The sequence below is a fragment of the Rana temporaria genome, chromosome 5, assembly GCF_905171775.1.
Source record: "Rana temporaria chromosome 5, aRanTem1.1, whole genome shotgun sequence".
In the NCBI taxonomy this organism is placed as follows: domain Eukaryota; kingdom Metazoa; phylum Chordata; class Amphibia; order Anura; family Ranidae; genus Rana; species Rana temporaria.
The window spans coordinates 66,175,328-66,193,663 of record NC_053493.1 but is presented as its reverse complement, the minus strand read 5'-3'; the positions used below and the strand labels follow the sequence as shown (position 1 = coordinate 66,193,663).

Sequence of the window (18,336 nt, the reverse complement as noted above, 5' to 3'; positions counted from 1 at the left end):
TCAGACCATTTTCTTGGGTAGCATCATAAGACGTATTGATGCTTATTAAAGCAAAACCCATAACAACTTGTTAAAAAAAATATTGCTCCTGTTTCTTCTTGCCGGAGGCTGCCATTTTACTGAAGCCCAGAGCCTCTGAGCAGCAGTAAATCTTTAGGCTGTCAGCAGATCAGGCTCCAGTAGTTCTGATTTTCAGCACAATGCCAAAAATGGAGAGCAACTGAGCATGTGCAAAGCAAGGTGAGACTGGATTTTAAACAGTAAAGGTGCTTATTTTTTAATGTTTTACATAGCTATACCTGAAAAAGGGGCGAGTCTGAAGTGATCTAGCAATATGCATTTTTCTGAATAAAGGTCCACTTTAAACAACAAATGGTACAAACATATCATTTGAAACTGGGTGACAACGTCTGTTTTAAGACTTCAAAATCAAATCAGACCATATACATACAGGAAAAACAGGGCTAGAATACGTCCTGGTGTATGGGTAAAACATACCTCCCAACATTTTGAAATGGGAATGAGGGACACCTACTAACAAATGTATGTGGGCATAGGACACGCCCCCTGCCACACCCCCTTAAAGGAGAATTAACCAAAAAAAGGTTAATTAAACCCACAAGGACTTTTTTTTACCACTACTATTCCATCATATTGGCTTTTAAAATGTACAAATGCAGCAATTTAGAATTTGGATGAAAAGTTTAGCACTGGGAAACACTTTTTGAAAGATAAAAGATATATACAACTAAATAGATCAGGCCAAAATGAGGGGGAAAGAGGGACAGAGGGACATTGCTCCAATTCAGGGACAGTTGGGAGCTATGGTTCAAAAAGAGTATTCTATAAATACAAGTTTTTGTTCAAGTATTTTCATTATGTATTGTGCAAGCTGCTACATGCTGAATACAGAATCCAGGATCTGGTATTTCCTTGATTTATGTACAAGGCCTGATACATTATTATTCAATGCTGAGATCATTGTGCAGTGATGTTGGTCTACTCTAAGGTCCCCCTCATACCAACCCTCTCTGTGATCCCAACCCTAACATTATACAATCTCAACCTTGACACTAAATCTCCCTGCGACCCCCAACACTAATATTAAGACCTTCATGCACACTGGACATTTGGCCATCTAGAAGCCTTTCCCCCTGGCAGCGGCGTTTTGGCAGAAGAAAAAGTTTGATGCTTGTAAACTTGTGTAAATTCATTTCATTGGCAGTGGATTTGCATGAACCTCTGCATGAACACAAAGGCTAACATGCAGAGCCAGAAAAAAAAGTCCGGACGCCCCTAACAGCAAGATTAAAAACATCCAGTATGCATAAGGTCTAATCCATTCTGGAACCCCAGCCTTAACCCTCCCTGTAACACTAACCATTCATTTAACCCGAACCATAACACTAACCCTTCCTGTGACCCCAACCCTAACACTAACCCTTCCTTTACCCCAACCCTAAATCGAATCCTTTCTGTGACTCCAGCCCTAACATTAACCCTTCCTTTGACCCAAACCCTAACACCAACCCTTCCTTTAACCCCAACCCTAACACTATCCCTTCCTGTGACCCCAAACATAACACTGACCCTTCCAGTGACCACAACTCTAACCCTTCCTGTGACCCCAACCATAACACTAACCCCTCCTTTGACCCCAACCATAACACTTACCCTTCCGGTGATCTTAACCAGAACACTAACCCTTCCTTTGACCCCAACCATAACACTAACCTTTCCTGTGACCCCAACCCTAACACTAACCCTTCCTTTACCCTAACCCTAACACTAATCCTTCCTGTGACTCCAGTCCTAACACTAACCCTTCCTGTGACCCCAACCCTAACACCCTTCCTGTGACCCCAACCCTAACACCCTTCCTGCGATTCCAGCCCCAACACTAATCTTTCCGGTAACCCTAACCCTAACATTAACCTTTACTGCAACCCCAACCCTTATACCAATCTCCCAGTAACGCTTATACCGATTCTTCCTGTAACTACGGACCTGGCATTAAGCCTTCATGTTACCCTGATCATAACACAAACCTTCCCTGTAACGCTAACCCTTACACTAATCCTCTGGTATCCCGAACAACAACTCTCCCTGTAACCTTAACCCTAGCACTAATCATTCCTGTAACTACAATCCTAACACCAATCCTCTCTGTGAACCCAACCCTAGCACTAGCCCTCCCTGTAACTCCAACCCTAACTATCTCTGTATTCCCAACCTTAAAGTGTTACTAAACCCACAACAGTGTAAAAAAGGCTGTTTGATCATGTCTTCTCTGCCACCCCTTCTTCCACTGTCCTTGATCCATCTCCTGCAAATACAAAGCCTTGATGGCACACTCTGCACAAGCTCAGTTTGGTGTGTATTGCTGGGAGGGTGCATGTGATTGTCACAGGGCCAATCAGCATTGTCCAGACAGAGGGTCAGGGGTTATAGCCTCATAGGACAGTCAGAGATGAATGAAAACTCCTCCTACAAGCTTTAACCTGTGATTGGCCAGACACTGATAGAAGTCACAAGACTGTTATATACTGCTAATGAAAAAAGGTATTTAGCAGTTTGTATGTACTAAAATAATGGCATTTCCATGTTCTGTGTACTGGGTTTAGTAACACTTTAATATCCACTCTCACTGCAACTGTTTCTGTAACCCTAACTATAACACAAACCCTCTCTGTAACCCTAACACTAAACTTACCTGTAACCCCAAATCGAATGGCCCCTACACATGATCCGAATATCGTACGAAAAATGTCATCCAAGGAAGAATCGTACGATAATCGGAACGTTAGTACAGAGCTTTCGAGAGCCAATCATGACAGTTCATCCGATATTATTTTATCGTACAATACCAGATCGTGCGATTTTCGTTTAGTCAGTACAGTTGTCGTCCAAAAATACAATACAAATATACATTACAACACATGACATCACTTCTGATCTTTTTTTTCTGTCGTATGTGAACTTTCGTGATTTTAATAACCTATTCAATTTCTACTTGCGACTATTTATTTTCTACTTGTGATATTCAGATTGTGTGTACTGGGCATAACACTAACCCTCCCTGTCAGGCCTCGTACACACGATAGGTTAAACAGAGGACATCGGTCTGATGGACCTTTTTCATCGGTCAAAACTGATCGTGTGTGGGCCCCATAGGTTATTTAACCATTGGTTAAAAAAAAGCCAACTTGCTTTAAATTTAACCGATGGATTCCTAACCGATGGGAAAAAAACGATCGTTAGTAGGCACAACCATCGATTAAAAATCCACGCATGCTCAGAATCAAGTCGACGCATGCTTGGAAGCATTGAACTTTGTTTTTTTCAGCACGTCGTTGTGTTTTCCGTGACTGCGTTCTGACACGATCGGTTATTTAACTGATGGTGTGTAGGCGCGACGGACCATCAGTCAGCTTCATCGGTTAACCAATGAAAACGGTCCATCGGTCCGTTCTCATCAGATGGACTGATCGTGTGTATGCGGCATCACTCTAACCTTTACACTTACCCTCCCTACTATAAATGTAACCCTTTCTGTACATACCCACCTATCCTGTGCCAACATTCTCTGCGCCAATGAACAGACCTTACTGTGCCAGACTAATGCTTAAATCATTATTCATTTAGGTGCATGAGTAAAATTAAGAAATTATGAACTACTACTACTGCATAGATATTGTAAGGTCATTCAAAACAATACTGGGTACAGCATTAAAAACTGTCTGCATTAGCATGTTCCTCATCTAATCACTATGAAATATTTTAGATCAGTTATGGATATGTCATTGTAAACCTATTGTGACCCTTTGACACAGAGCTAAAGTGCACAGTAAACCAGTAAACAGTGTGATCCAATTAGGAGTATTTTACTGTTGCCAGGCAGATTGCCATATTCCGCGAAATAAGAAAAATCTATTTGTTCTCTCGCTTGACCTTTACAGTTGATATTTAATGACCTCGGGATAGACGTTCAGCTCCAGTACTCTGGTGGTGATTTTACTCTAGGAAATTACACTCTCTCTTTCTAGGGATATACCTGATACAGGCATCAAGATAAGAACTGGCTTATCGGTCATACCATCTGGCTACCATCAATGAGGAGAATTATGTGTTATCCTCCTTCCTTAATTAGAATTAGTGCGATGGAGCAATGTGCCTGCTAAATATGTTACATAAGTTATAAGTATAGCAGAACATTTTAAAAATGATCACTTATCATTTAATTGATTATTATGCCTTCCTTTAGAACTGTATATGGAAATGATTTAATGCTTGCCAACCCCATTGACAATGCAGTAAATACAGAATAGAATAACTGCAGAGTTGGAGAGGGTAACAGGAGAGCTTTACATACCTGGCATAAAGAGAATCTGTCATCTTACCCATTCTTAGGCTGGATTCATATTTATGCATTTTTTGTGCTTTTTTGCATTTTGCAGCTCTGCACTACAGAACGTGAGATTGGGAGATTTATTCAGAGCATAATAACTACAACGTAAATTTTGTTTTCCAGCTTGTGGTTTCACAGCTTGGGTTTGACACACGAGTGACAATATTGGGTCATGTCCAGAGAGGAGGAACCCCATCAGCCTTCGACAGAATATTGGTAAGTATTTTTTTAGAATTGTAAGAGTTTGTTGTATTATGAAGGGATTATATGGTTATATATAATAAATTGTATATCCTATCTATCTATCTATCTATCTATCTATCTATCTATCTATCTATCTATCTATCTATCTATCTATCTATCTATCTATCTATCCTTACATTGTTACAATAGCACGGCCTTAGGTTACATTTACACCTGTTAATGCACCTGATGCCAATTACATGTGAGGACCTTGGGCCAAATCCACAAAAGAGATACTCCGGCGTAAGCCGTCGTATCTCTGGTTCTAACTTTGGAACTGATCCTCAGAAGCAGTTTTCCAAAGTTAGGCAGAAGATCCGACATCTGTAAGGGACTTACACTGCCGGATCTTAGGATGCAGTACCGCATCCGCCACTGGGGGCATTTCGAGTCGAAATGCCTCTTCTGGTATGCAAATTAGCACTTAGGGCGATCCACAAAGCTTTTGTGCTTCGTTTTTTCGCCGTAAGTTTTAGTCTGCCAAGTGTAAAACTAGGGCTGCTTTTACAAAGTGTAAAGTTAGTAACACCTTGTAAAAGCCCATTCAAGCGACGGCATTTGATATGCATTCCCGAGGGAGAACTCCACGGCAATTTTTAAAATCAAAACCGGCATGGGTTCCCCCCCAGGAGCATACCAGGCCCTCAGGTCTGTTATGGGTTGTAAGGAGACCCCCCTCCACCGAAAAATCGACGTAGGGGGTCCCCCTACAATCCATACCAGACCCGTATCCAAAGCACGCTACCCGGCCGGTCAGGAATGGGAGTGGGGACGAGCGAGCGCCCCCCCCCCTCCTGAGCCGTGCCAGGCCGCATGCCCTCAACATGGGGGGGTTGGGTGCTCTGGGGCAGGGGGGCGCACTGCGGGCCCCCCCACCCCAGAGCACCCTGTCCCCATGTTGATGAGGACAGGACCTCTTCCCGACAACCCTTGCCGTTGGTTGTCGGGGTCTGCGGGCGGGGGCTTATCGGAATCTGGGAGTCCCCTCAAATAAGGGGGCCCCCAGATACCGGCCCCCCACCCTAAGTGAATGGATATGGGGTACATCGTACCCCTACCCATTCACCTGTAGGCAAAAAGTAAAAGTTAGTAAACACACAACACAAGGGTTTTTAAAATAATTTATTATTCTGCTCCGGAGGCCCCCCCTGTCTTCTTTATTAGCTCTATTACCAGGGGGGGCTTCTTCTTCCACTCTCCGGGGGTCTTCTTCCACTCTCCGGGGGTCTTCTTCCACTCTCCGGGGGGGGTTTCTTCTTCCGCTCTCCGGGGGGGAGCTTCTCCGCTCTCCGGGGGTCTTCTTCTCTCTTCGCCGCTCTCCGCTGTTGACTCGGCGAACCCCGGTTCTTCTCCAGCTGTCCGGTGCCTTCTTCTTCAGCTCTGGCTGCCTGCTATCTTTGTGTGTTAGCTCAATTACTAGCAGGCAGCCATCGCGGTCTTCTGTGACGTCAGGTTCTTCTCTTCTGTTCTTCTCCCCTCTTCCGATGTTGCCTCGTCGCCTCTTGTCACTGTAATGATGGAAGCGCGCCTTGCATCCCATTTATATAGGCATCACCGTCCCATCATGCTCCGGCAGGTACCCACGTGGTGGGTGCCTACCCACGTGCACCCACCACGTGGGTACCTACCGGAGCATGATGGGACGTGATGCCTATATAAATGGGATGCAAGGCGCGCTTCCATCATTACAGTGACAAGAGGCGACGAGGCAACATCGGAAGAGGGGAGAAGAACAGAAGAGAAGAACCTGACGTCACAGAAGACCGCGATGGCTGCCTGCTCGTAATTGAGCTAACACACAAAGATAGCAGGCAGCCAGCGCTGAAGAAGAAGGCACCGGACAGCTGGAGAAGAACCGGGGTTCGCCGAGTCAACAGCGGAGAGCGGCGAAGAGAGAAGAAGACCCCCGGAGAGCGGAGAAGCTGCCCCCCGGAGAGCGGAAGAAGAAACCCCCCCCGGAGAGTGGAAGAAGACCCCCGGAGAGTGGAAGAAGACCCCCGGAGAGTGGAAGAAGAAGCCCCCCCTGGTAATAGAGCTAATAAAGAAGACAGGGGGGGCCTCCGGAGCAGAATAATAAATTATTTTAAAAACCCTTGTGTTGTGTGTTTACTAACTTTTACTTTTTGCCTACAGGTGAATGGGTAGGGGTACGATGTACCCCATATCCATTCACTTAGGGTGGGGGGCCGGTATCTGGGGGCCCCCTTATTTGAGGGGACTCCCAGATTCCGATAAGCCCCCGCCCGCAGACCCCGACAACCAACGGCAAGGGTTGTCGGGAAGAGGTCCTGTCCTCATCAACATGGGGACAGGGTGCTCTGGGGTGGGGGGGCCCGCAGTGCGCCCCCCTGCCCCAGAGCACCCAACCCCCCCATGTTGAGGGCATGCGGCCTGGCACGGCTCAGGAGGGGGGGGGGGCGCTCGCTCGTCCCCACTCCCATTCCTGACCGGCCGGGTAGCGTGCTTTGGATACGGGTCTGGTATGGATTGTAGGGGGACCCCCTACGTCGAATTTTCGGCATGGGGGGTCTCCTTACAACCCATACCAGACCTAAGGGCCTGGTATGCTCCTGGGGGGGGGGAACCCATGCCGGTTTTTTCTTTGAAAATTGGCATGGAGTTCTCCCTCTCAGGAATGCATGCTGAGCGACGCTGTCATTTTTTTTTATAATTATTTGTTTTCCCGGCGCGTATATTTTTTTCACCCGTCGCAACTTTAGTGTCCCGTCGCAATCCACAAAGCCGCCCGGCGTCAATTTTGTTCGCGCACTGCACGTCGGGAAAATTACGTCACACGCATGCGCAGTACGGCCGGCGCGGGAGCGCGCCTCATTTAAATTTTAAATGCCCCCCGGAGAGGAGGACCGCCTTGCGACGGCGGCACTTAAGTTACACGGCCTGAAATTTCTAGGTAAGTGCTTTGTGGATCAGGCACTTAGGTAGAAACTTTAAGTCAGTGTAACTTAACTGCTGAAAGTTAAGTTACGCCGCCTGGCTGAGGATTTGGCCCCTTATGAATAACTGTGGGATGCAGCCCCATTGAAAGTAATTGTTGGCTGTCAACTTCCACAGTTAATTCCGGACACTTGTATGCGGGGCTTTTTTTCAGCAGGAACGCAGGGGGACGCTGTTCCGGCACCTCTAGCACTGAATGTATGTGATGTCAAGAGGTGCTGGGTTGTGCTACAGTGTCTATAGCCGCTGGGGGATCTAGTGTTGCTGGAAAGGATCTATTTTTGCAGGGGTAGGGTCTATTGTTGCTGGGGAGGTATATTTTTGCTGACGGGGCATCTATTGTTGCTGGGGTGGGTCTTATGTTGCTGGGAGAATCAGCTGTTGTCTGGAGAGATCTACTGTTGAGGGATAATTCTATTGTAGCTGGCTGCTGGATGGTCTATCGATACTGTCTGCGGGGAGATCTTTTGTTGCTGGGGGGGTCTATTGTTGCCGGGGGATCTATTGTTGCTGGGGGTCTATTGTTATTGGCTGAAGGGGATCTATTTTACTGCTTTTCTTGTTATCATTAACAAATTAAAGGTGCAGTACTGGGAGGTGGGTAGGGGGTGAGACCAAGGAACGGTGCTCGGAGTTAGGTAGTGGTGAAGATGGGGGAACTCCAAAAGGGGGAGAGTTCCTGCACCTATTCTCTGAGAAAAAAAGCCCTGCTTGTATGCAATCATTCATGCAGTGATCACACGCGACTGATCGCCATGGATGCAGGCAGTCTTCATCCAGGGCCGATCACTCACATGTGATCGATACATAAGTGATCACATGAGAGTGACTGTGATTAGCTATGGGTGCTGGAAGCCTCCCATTTCTTTCAATGGGTCTGCCTCCCACAGTTATTTTTCAGGAACTCCCACTTGGGTTCTCGCATGTAATTGGCATCAGGTGCTTTTGCAGGTTTGAATGCCCCTTTTACCCGTCAGGGTTTGCAATAGAGGTGTGAAAGTTGTTTAGGGCAAACTTAGGAAATATTAGTGGAGAAATAGTATAATTGTGTCTTATGTTAACATATTATTGTCTTCTTCAACAGGCCAGTAGGATGGGAGTGGAATGTGTCCTGGCCTTACTTGAAGCCACTCCAGAAACCCCTGCCTGTGTGGTATCTCTATGCGGAAACCAAGCCGTGCGCCTGCCTCTTATGGAATGTGTACAGATGGTGAGTCATCCTATAGTTGGCTATTAAGAGAAGTGGGGCCTATGGGAGAAATAGTTCAGATCAGTCTCTGGACTCGGCAGACATTCCTCGCCTCGACAGTCTACTGTTTAATTACATGTCTGTTCTGCTGTCACATGCTGCCCAATTATCTTATCAAGGACACGGCCATCTGACATTTTCCTGTCTAATTTTGTAAGCCAAAGGTACTATTTCTGTTGCCGTTATCATAGAGCAGGACAACTCCCAGGAGTCAGCTGACCAACGTGCTAAAAATATTAGCTGCTGGATCTTATCTTTTCTGGGCTCTTCTTGTTCTCCTGATTTTTACATTAACTTGTACACCTCTGAGTTGTCAGCATAAAACTTAACCACTTCAGCCCCGGAGGATTTGGCTGCCCAATGACCGGGCCATTTTTTGCGATTCGGCACTGTGGCAATTTAATTGACAATTGCGCCGTCGTGCGACATGGCTCCCAAACAAAATTGACGTCCTTTTTTTCCCCACAAATAGATTTTTCTTTTGATGGTATTTGATCACCTCTGCGGTTTTTATTTGTTGTGCTATAAACAAAAAAAGAGCAACAATTTAGAATAAAAAGCAATATTTTGAACTTTTTTCTATAATAAATATCCCCAAAAAATATATATTTTAGGTTTAGGCCAATATGTATTCTGCATACTTTTGGTAAACAAAATCGCAATAAGCGTATATTGATTGGTTTGCGTCTACAAAATAGGGGATAGTTTTATGGCATTTTTTTTTATTAGAAATGGTGGTGATCTGTGATTTTTATCATGACTGCGACATTATGGCGGACACATCGGACACTTTTGATGCTATTTTGGGACCATTCTGCCGCTCTGTGACACGATCCCGGGACACCGGCGGACATTGAGTCCGCGGGTCCCCCGGGCACGGTCCCGAAACTTGCGTCGGGCGCGTGCATCTGCACGGCAAACTTTTCAAAGCAACGTACGGGTACCTTGCTTTGCCTAGCCAAACCATTCTGCTGATGTATAGATGCGTGAAGCGGTCGGCAAGTAGTTAAACACATAAAAGTGGAATTACAGAAAAGGTCAGAGAAAACTTAGGGCCTATTCACACTTGTCCTTTTTCCTGCTGTAAAACACATGAATTTTTCTCACTGAGGAGCATATTTTTATTATACATGGTTTATATAGCGCTTTATACCATGAAAGCAGATAATACAGTTTCAATACAATTCAATACAGAAGGAGTCAGAGGGCCCTGCCCATTGGAGCTTACAATCTAGAAGGGAGGGACAGGTGGTACAAAAGGTAATAACAGTGGGGGATGAGCTGATGGAGGGATCGTTAGTACAGTACAGTTGTTAGGTGGGGGCAAAATAGGCTTATCTGAAGAGATGAGTTTTCAAGGATTGTCTAAAAGTGGACAGAGTAGGAGAAAGTCGGACATATTGGGGTAGGAAGTTCTATAGCATGGGAGAGACTCAGGAGAAGTCATGGAGGTGAGCATGGGAGCAGGTGACGTGGGACCTAGAGAGAAGGAGGTCTTGGGAGGAACAAAGAGAACAATTTGGTTGGCATTTTGGGCCAGATTCACAGCGGAGATACGACGGAGTATCTCAGATACTCCGTCGTATCTCTCAGAGTACCTATGCGACTGATTCATGGAATCAGTTACGCAAAGATATCCCTAAGATCCGACAGGTGTAATTGTTTTACACTGTCGGATCTTAGGATGCAGTACCGCGGCCGCCGCTGGGGGGAGTTTGCGTCGTAAATCAGCGTTGGGTATGCAAATTCAGAGTTACGGCGATCCACGACGGATTTCCGCTAGTCTAGTTTCCCGTCGCAAAGTTAGTCGTCGTTTTTGGTGCCTTAACTTTACACAGCAAACGTATTGCTGTATAAAGTATGGCCGTCGTTCCCGTGTCGAAATTTTAAAATCAACGTCGTTTGCGTAAGACGTCCGGGAATACGGAATTACGCTACACGCATCGCCGTTCGAAAAAATGACGTCACTGCGCGCAAAGCACGGCGGGAATTTCGAAACGGAGCATGCGCAGTAGGTCCGGCGCGGGAGCGCGCCTAATTTAAATGGCACACGCCCATTTAAATTACGCGGGCTTACGCCGGAGGCCGCCGGCGTAATTTTTCACGCAAGTGCTTGGTGAATCAGGCACTTGCGATGAAAAATTGTGGCGGTGTAACGTATCTACGATACGTTACGCCGCCGCGATTCTACCTGAATCTGGCCCTTTGAGACTAGGTTAGTGATGTAGCTGGGGGCCGAAGTTGTGGATGACTTTGTAAGTTGTTGGCATTTTGAATTTTATTTGTTGGGTGAGCGGAAGCCAGTGGAGGGATTGGCAGAGAGGAGTAGCAGACACTGAAGGGTTGGTAAGGTGGATGAGTCTGGCAGTAGCATTCATGATGGACTGAACAGGGGATAGCCTATGTAAAGGTAAGGAGGGAGTCGCAGTAATCAAGGAAAGATATAACCAGGGAGTGAATTAGGAGCTTTGTGGTGTCGTTGGTTAGGAAGGGGCATAATATGGAGATGTTGGGAAGGATGAGGCGGCAAGATTTGGACAGTGATTGGATGTGGGGCCCAAAGGAGAGTTCAGAGTCCAGGATAACACATAGCACCCTGGCATGTGGGATGGGTTGGTAGGGCAGGGGCACATGGGTGAGGAAATATTATGAGCTCAGTTTTGGATAGATTGAATTTTTGGAAGAGACATCCAGACTTAGTATGTCTGTTAGTAAATTAGTGATCAAGCAGGAATCCAATTAAAAGTGATCAAAACTGAACCGGTTGAATTTTAATCCATGTAAGGCCAGTTTAACAACAGTCATTTGGATTTCAAAATGGCTAATTAACATGAACAGAGCTGAGAATTCTGGAGACGAGATCTCACTGTTGGAGTCCTCAGGAGATAAAGGAATCCTGTGTGCCATTCAGTTTACCAAAAAAAACTAAAATATGCATTTTGGATGGAATTGGCCTTTAATATAACATGATATGTATTGTATTAGGTTGTATTGATTGCAGTTATTATGATTGTCTTCTCTTCTTTAACTAAGACCCAAGAAGTGCAGAAGGCGATGGATGAAAGGAGGTTTGCAGACGCTGTAACGTTGCGTGGAAGGTACAGAGCATCCAAATTGGATTTTTTATAGAGAGATTATTTGTGTATTTAGTATGATTAACCTTTATTTTTATTGCAACATTTCAGGAGTTTCGAGAACAATCTAAACACATACAAGCTCCTTTCCCATAAGAAGAATATATCTGAACTTCCAAAGGTAATGTGAACTGTGTCGCTGTATGTCTTTTTTTTATTTTATTGTGTTTGAATATCCCTTTAAGTGATAATGAGCACTTCTAATACTTGATACCTTATTTATCTCACACGGCTATCTTCTCTGTAACAATCTAAAGGTATCTGTGTATCATTCGATTTTCACTCAATCCAAACTGTGTGTTTATATTATTATATGGTACAAGCATAGAGCAAATCACCTTAAGTTGATTTATTCTTTCCTAAAGTGATTGTAAACCCTACATATACATACCTGGTGAAGTGACTGGCCTCAGGTGATACACAGAGATTAAACAAATCTTCCTGTTGTACCTGTTTATCTGTAGCCATCTCTTCTCTTCATCTCTAAGTCCAAAATTTACAACGTTTTTCTGAGCTTCCAAAAGCACGGGGGATGGGATATGATGTTACAAAGTGCACAGCTCAGAGAGGAGAGCTAAGTGTAATCTGAGACCTGAGTGGAGGGAAGGGACACCCCCCTCTACACAATCTCATAGGCCAGCCTGCATAAGTGAGGCTGTCAGTCGCAGGGTGTGTGATCTTCTCTCCCCCGTCCCCTTAATCCCTTGGAGTGAGCGCAGCCTGTCAGAAATGACTCATGTAGATGGCAGAGGAACCAGACAGCAGACAGAAATCACATTCAGTGCCTTGGACTGAGGCAAGTACACACTATAGAAGGATAGGCTTTGTTAATTTTTTTTCAGAGGTTTACAACTACTTTAAATAAGGCTGGCCATACATGTTAAAGAATAAGTTCACCTTTGGGAACATGCTTAATGTTCCACCTGTATTTAGGGTGGAACAAGTAACATGTTCCAGCTCCTGCAGCCTCTTTCACCTTTAGAAAGGTCTTTAAAGTGGTTGTGAAACGATATATAGCACAGTGCTTTCACAGTGTCTTTTGTCCCTTTCCATGTTGTACAATACCTGGTTAATCTTACCTGTTCCTGTGTTCCCCTCTGTAATCTGACCACGTTTATCATGGCTGCTGATCTAGGAAAGCGTGGTCAGATTTCATGCCTCTATCATCCTGCTGTGTATTCAGTGTCTCTGCATTTCCCCCTCTTTCTCTTCCTTTAATTTCCATAGTCTGTGTGAAGCTGATCTCCTCACCAACCTTCCCTTCCTGTCTTGATTGAGTATTCTGCTGCAGCTGGTACTCCCCCTTTGGTAAAGTGGTTGTAAAGTAACATCTATTATATACTTTAACCCTCTCTGTTTTAGGAACATAGTGTGTTTTTTTTTAATTATACAGGCACTCCTTACTTAACGGCCAGGTTCCATTCCAATGACCAGGTCGTTAAATGAATTGGTTGTTAAACGAGGAGTCACAAGTAATCAATATTTTAGGCAACTACTGTATTGTGAAAAAAAGGTCTAAACACAACTCCAGCTCAATAACGTTGTTTTAATTGCATAAGTACAAGAACACAAATGAAAATTCTGTATTGTACTGTACAATACAATGATGTTTAGCGCGTTGTTTAGGTGTGGAGAGCTGGTCGTAAGTCTGAGTGGTCGTTAAACAGGCAAGTCGTTAAACGAGGAGTATCTGTAATGTTAAATTGCTTCTTTGTCCAGGGCTGCTCTGTGTGGTCACATGTCCTCCCTCTGCTAGCTTGCATAGATCAGAAGGGAATCTCGGCCCCTCCCACTGTACTCCCTTAGATCAGGAAGGAGAGCAAAGGGAGGGCATGTGACCACACACCAGAGCTGGGCAAAGAAGGTAATTAGCATTATAATTTAAAGAATAATTAAAAGAAAACACACACTGAGGATAAAATAATATAATAGATGTGACTTTACAAGCCACTTTAAACCAAAATATCCCCTGTGCCCTATGGGAATGCCAGTCACTAAAACAGGATTGACTTGTTCCGCTGTCTCTTCTATACTTCCTTGAGCAGTTGGTGGCCGAAGCCTGCCTTCACCAATGCACCTTTGTAGGGAATTGCTTTATTATTTCATTGTTTTCAGAATATCTGGGAAGGATGTATCACAATTAAATGACTAACAAACAGTAACAATGTCTTCTTCTTTCTAACAGGATAACACCCCCTGTAGTGTACGTAATTTTATGCATAGAGCCTCAGACTGGCCAGTGTCTCTAGAGATTATGCTTTTATATTGCATGTCATCTATCTTGTGCTTAGTTGTGCATGTGTGCCAAGTCTAACTAAAGCATGAGCAAAGTACACTTCAGTCTTAACTGCTACTTCCCCGCTAATAACAAGCAAGTAACTATTCACTCGCTCAGTGGGGGCACAGACTATTTTTTGCTGCATAATGCAATGTAAGGATAGTGATGGGTGACCCAGAGCTGTATCTTGGCCTAGGCCGACAAGGCCTAGGCCTAGGGCGGCACTTTGCGGGGGGCGGCGTTTTGATTTCAGTGCGAAGGGGCGCTTTAGGAGCGGTGTATTCACCGCTCCTAATGCGCTGCAAAGAAGCTACTGGCAGGACAGGGTGGGTCTTAAATAGGAAGGGGTGTGTCCTTGACAGGAAGGGTGGGTCGTATTTAAATTAGGGGGCGCATGAGTTTAGTCAGGCCTAGGGCAGCACAAAACCTAAATACACCTCTGGGGTGACCTAGCCAAAGACATAAGATAGCGGTCTGACTTGGAGGTGTGTTACAGCCACCACCCTCCTGCTAACAAACACATTTGTAAAGATCGAGTATAAAGGTTTAAGCAATAGTAAGGGATGGGGGGAAACTTCAAAGCAAATTGATAAAGATCAGCTAAAAAAAAAAACTCTAGCATCCAATCAAGTATTGCCAGGGTGGAGAAATGGCTGTCTGCTGGTATCCCGAACAATCTTCACCTGATCTAATAGATCATCTTACATCAGTGAGAACGTATTGTTTTGGTAATAGAATATTTATTAGGTTGAATTGTAGAAGTAAAGTTATACATGTGTCTGAGGCTGGGCTCACACCATCGCCGCATATGGCTTCCAGCAGGGGTCCGGTGCTTCTGGCTCAGTGGTCCACTGTTGGTTGAATATGGGCATAGGCGTGCGCACAGGGTCTGCCTGGGCACACCCTAATCACCCCATGTGCATTAGCATTATCATTAGAATTATCCAGAAGCAGCACCAGGTGGGTGTTTGGGGGTGCCAGTGGCCAGTGTAAATGCCCCCATTATATCAAAGTCTAGGTTCAACTTTAGGAACACGTTATACTCGTATTTAGGGTGTACTGTAACATGCTTCCAATCAACTGTCTCCCACCACCAGAGCCCCCTTCCTGTGACAGCAGGTGGTGTTCATGTGTGTTTGAACTTTTGGGTGCACACCCTAATGCCATAGGCTGCCCACACCTATGAATATGGGTCACAGGATGGCAGAACTAAGTGCGCTCCTGTGACCCACATGATAAGCATGACCAAAAGAGCTTTGACCCTACTTTATTAGTCTATAAAACAGAAGAATCTTGTAACTGTTTGATAAATTCTCTGTATCACTTGAACAGTATGACAGTTAACAAGTGAAGAGAACACAAGGTTCTGTCTGTCAGTAGTCTGGAAAATAAAATGGTCCTTGTCGGAGAGAAAGACCAGTACTATGGGGGAAGGGAGCTCCAGAGGATGAATATTGGGTTTTTGGTATTAATTACTGTAAAACTAGGATAATCCTTTAAGATCCATTGGAATCTTTGCAAATACCATATCTGGATTAATAGCAAGGTTCCATTATGTACATTCTTTAATAATTATGGCATTATGTATCATTTACAAAGATGCTATCACATGGATCTCAATTAGGATGGCTTAGAGAAAAGATTGACATATATAAAAAGGATAATAGTAGATTACAATAATGTGGCATGCCATAAAGTGTCCAGTAAGTCTGCAGCATATGTAACCACTTACCTGGCTTCCCTATAATGCATACAATTACCTCCTTCTTACCAAATGTTAAACTGTAATTTTTATTATAGGATTGAAAATGTTACAATGTTACATTTTATTAGATGTAGTAATACCTATTGCCTTTTCTGTCTCATACCCATAAGTACTGTAACTGCCATAAAAAATAAATAAATAATAAATGTGTATATAATATATATATATAGGGCTAGATTCACATACCTTTAGGCGGGCGTAGCGTATCTCCTATACGCTACGCCGCCATAACTTTGAGAGGCGAGTATGGTATTCTCAAAGATTTTGCGGCCGAAGTTACGGGGGCGTAGCGTATTAGGGCCGGCGTAAGCCCGCCTAATTAAAATGTTGAAGCTGTGGGCATGTTTTATGTATATTAAGTGTGACCCCACATAAATGACGTTTCGATCGAACGGCGCATGCGCCGTCCGTGGACGTATCCCAGTGCGCATGCTCCAAATGACGTCGGCAAATCGTCAATGCTTTCGACGTGAATGTAAATTACGGCCAGCCCCATTCACAGACGAGTTACGCAAACGACGTAAAACTTCAAAAATTCGACGCGGTTCCGACGTCCATACTTAACATCGGCTGCGCCATCTTTTTGGTGGTTTATCTTTACGCCTGAAAACCCCTTACGTAAACGGCGTATCTTTACTGCGACGGCCGGGCGTACGTTCGTGAATAGGCGTATCTAGCTGATTTACATATTCTAGGCGTAAATCAGCGTACACGCCCCTAGCGACCAGCGTAAATATGCAGTTAAGATAGGACGGCGTAGGAGACTTACGCCGGTCGTATCTTAGCAATATTTAAGCGTATCTCAGCTTGAGAATACGCTTAAATATACGACGGTGGGGATTCGGACTTACGACGACGTATCTACTGACACGCCCGTCGTAAGTCTACCTGAATCTGGCCCATACTGTATATATATTTCTATATTATGAATGCTAAACTTATTTTCCTGGTAAAAATAATTATTGGTTATAAAGTATAAATATACATTGTCAGCACATCATGTGATAACATTAGAAGAAATACTTTCCCGTACCTCGTAGATTTTTTCATTTTTTTTGGATAGGGTAGTGGTTAAAAAGCAAAAACCCTGTGTGTTTTTTTTTTCTTCTTCTTGCTGTCTGTGTGCTGTTGGCTAAATTTTTCTTTTCTTCGGCCTCGCATACATGGGCAAGAATCTCGTCAGGAAAAAAACGTTGTTTTTCCCAACAAGATTCTTGGCAAGAATCTCTTGCCGCCCGAGTGTACACACTGACCTTTTCAAAAGAACCGCAGTTCTCTTGAAAGGCAAGAACGCGTGACGTCATCGCGTACGACGAGCATGCTTTTGTCACATTCGATGCCGTCGCTGCCATCTTGCTTCACCCTACCTATGCCGTGGAAGCTACCGCGCATGCGTAAAAGTCATTTTGAGCATGCGCGGGTTTCCACGGCGACAGATAAGTATACACACTCTCGGGTTTCTCGTCGGAAACAGGCCGACAAGAATCTCGACGAGAAAATAGAGCGCAGGTTCTTTATTTTTCTCGTCGAGATTCTGCCCAGATTTCCTGACGAGAAACCTGAAAGCCTCGTATACACAAACGTTTTTCTCGGCAAGAATGTTCTGCCAGCAGTTTTGTGCTGGTTTTTGCCAAGAAAACCGGTTGTGTGTACGAGGCCTTCCAGTCCCAGAGACACCACAGAAAGTGAGAGAAAATCTCTACAAAGTGAATGAACATGCCCTCTTAAGGCCGTACACACGATCAGATTTTCCGATGGGAGTTGTGTGATAACAGGCTGTTGTCGGATAATCTGTCATACAAACAAGCATGCTATCCCACATTTGTTGGCGGAAATTCCGACAACAATTGTCCGATGGAGCATACAAACTCCATCGGACAATTATTTGTATGCTCCATTGGACAATTGTTGTCAGAATTTCCGCCAACAAATGTTGGATAGCATGCTTTAAAATTTCAGACAACAAATGTGTGTTGTCGGATTGTCCGATCGTGTGTATGCAAGCCTATCAGAAAAAACTTCAGAGTACAAACACGCATGCTCGGAAGCAATGCTAACCATAACATAATATTAGCATTAATTAACCTGCCTGGCGGTATTCCCGAGTCTGACTCGGGGTTAGATTTTCCTGCTGCGAGCGGTAACCCCGAGTCAGACTCGGGCTTGCCTCGCTAGATCCACAGGCTTGTTTTACTTACCTTGTCCCTGGATCCAGCGATGTCACCGCGCTGTGTGAGCGAGCGAGACCTCGCTCGATTCACACAGCGTCCTCCTGTGCCGCCGATCTCCGTTCCCTGCGACGTT

The 18,336-nt window shown here is 44.7% G+C and overlaps 1 protein-coding gene across 5 annotated transcripts in view; it reads left to right on the top strand.

Moving 5' to 3' along the window:
* Nucleotides 1-18,336, top strand: part of LOC120940064 (phosphofructokinase, platelet) — a 154,615-nt gene that overhangs the window by 93,624 nt on the left and 42,655 nt on the right. For all 5 annotated transcript variants that reach the window (XM_040352666.1, XM_040352664.1, XM_040352662.1 and 2 more), the window contains exons 9-12: nt 4,532-4,624; nt 8,691-8,816; nt 11,889-11,953; nt 12,041-12,110. In XM_040352666.1, the coding sequence (XP_040208600.1) occupies nt 4,532-4,624; nt 8,691-8,816; nt 11,889-11,953; nt 12,041-12,110 (354 nt within the window). The remainder of the gene's footprint in view (nt 1-4,531; nt 4,625-8,690; nt 8,817-11,888; nt 11,954-12,040; nt 12,111-18,336) is intronic.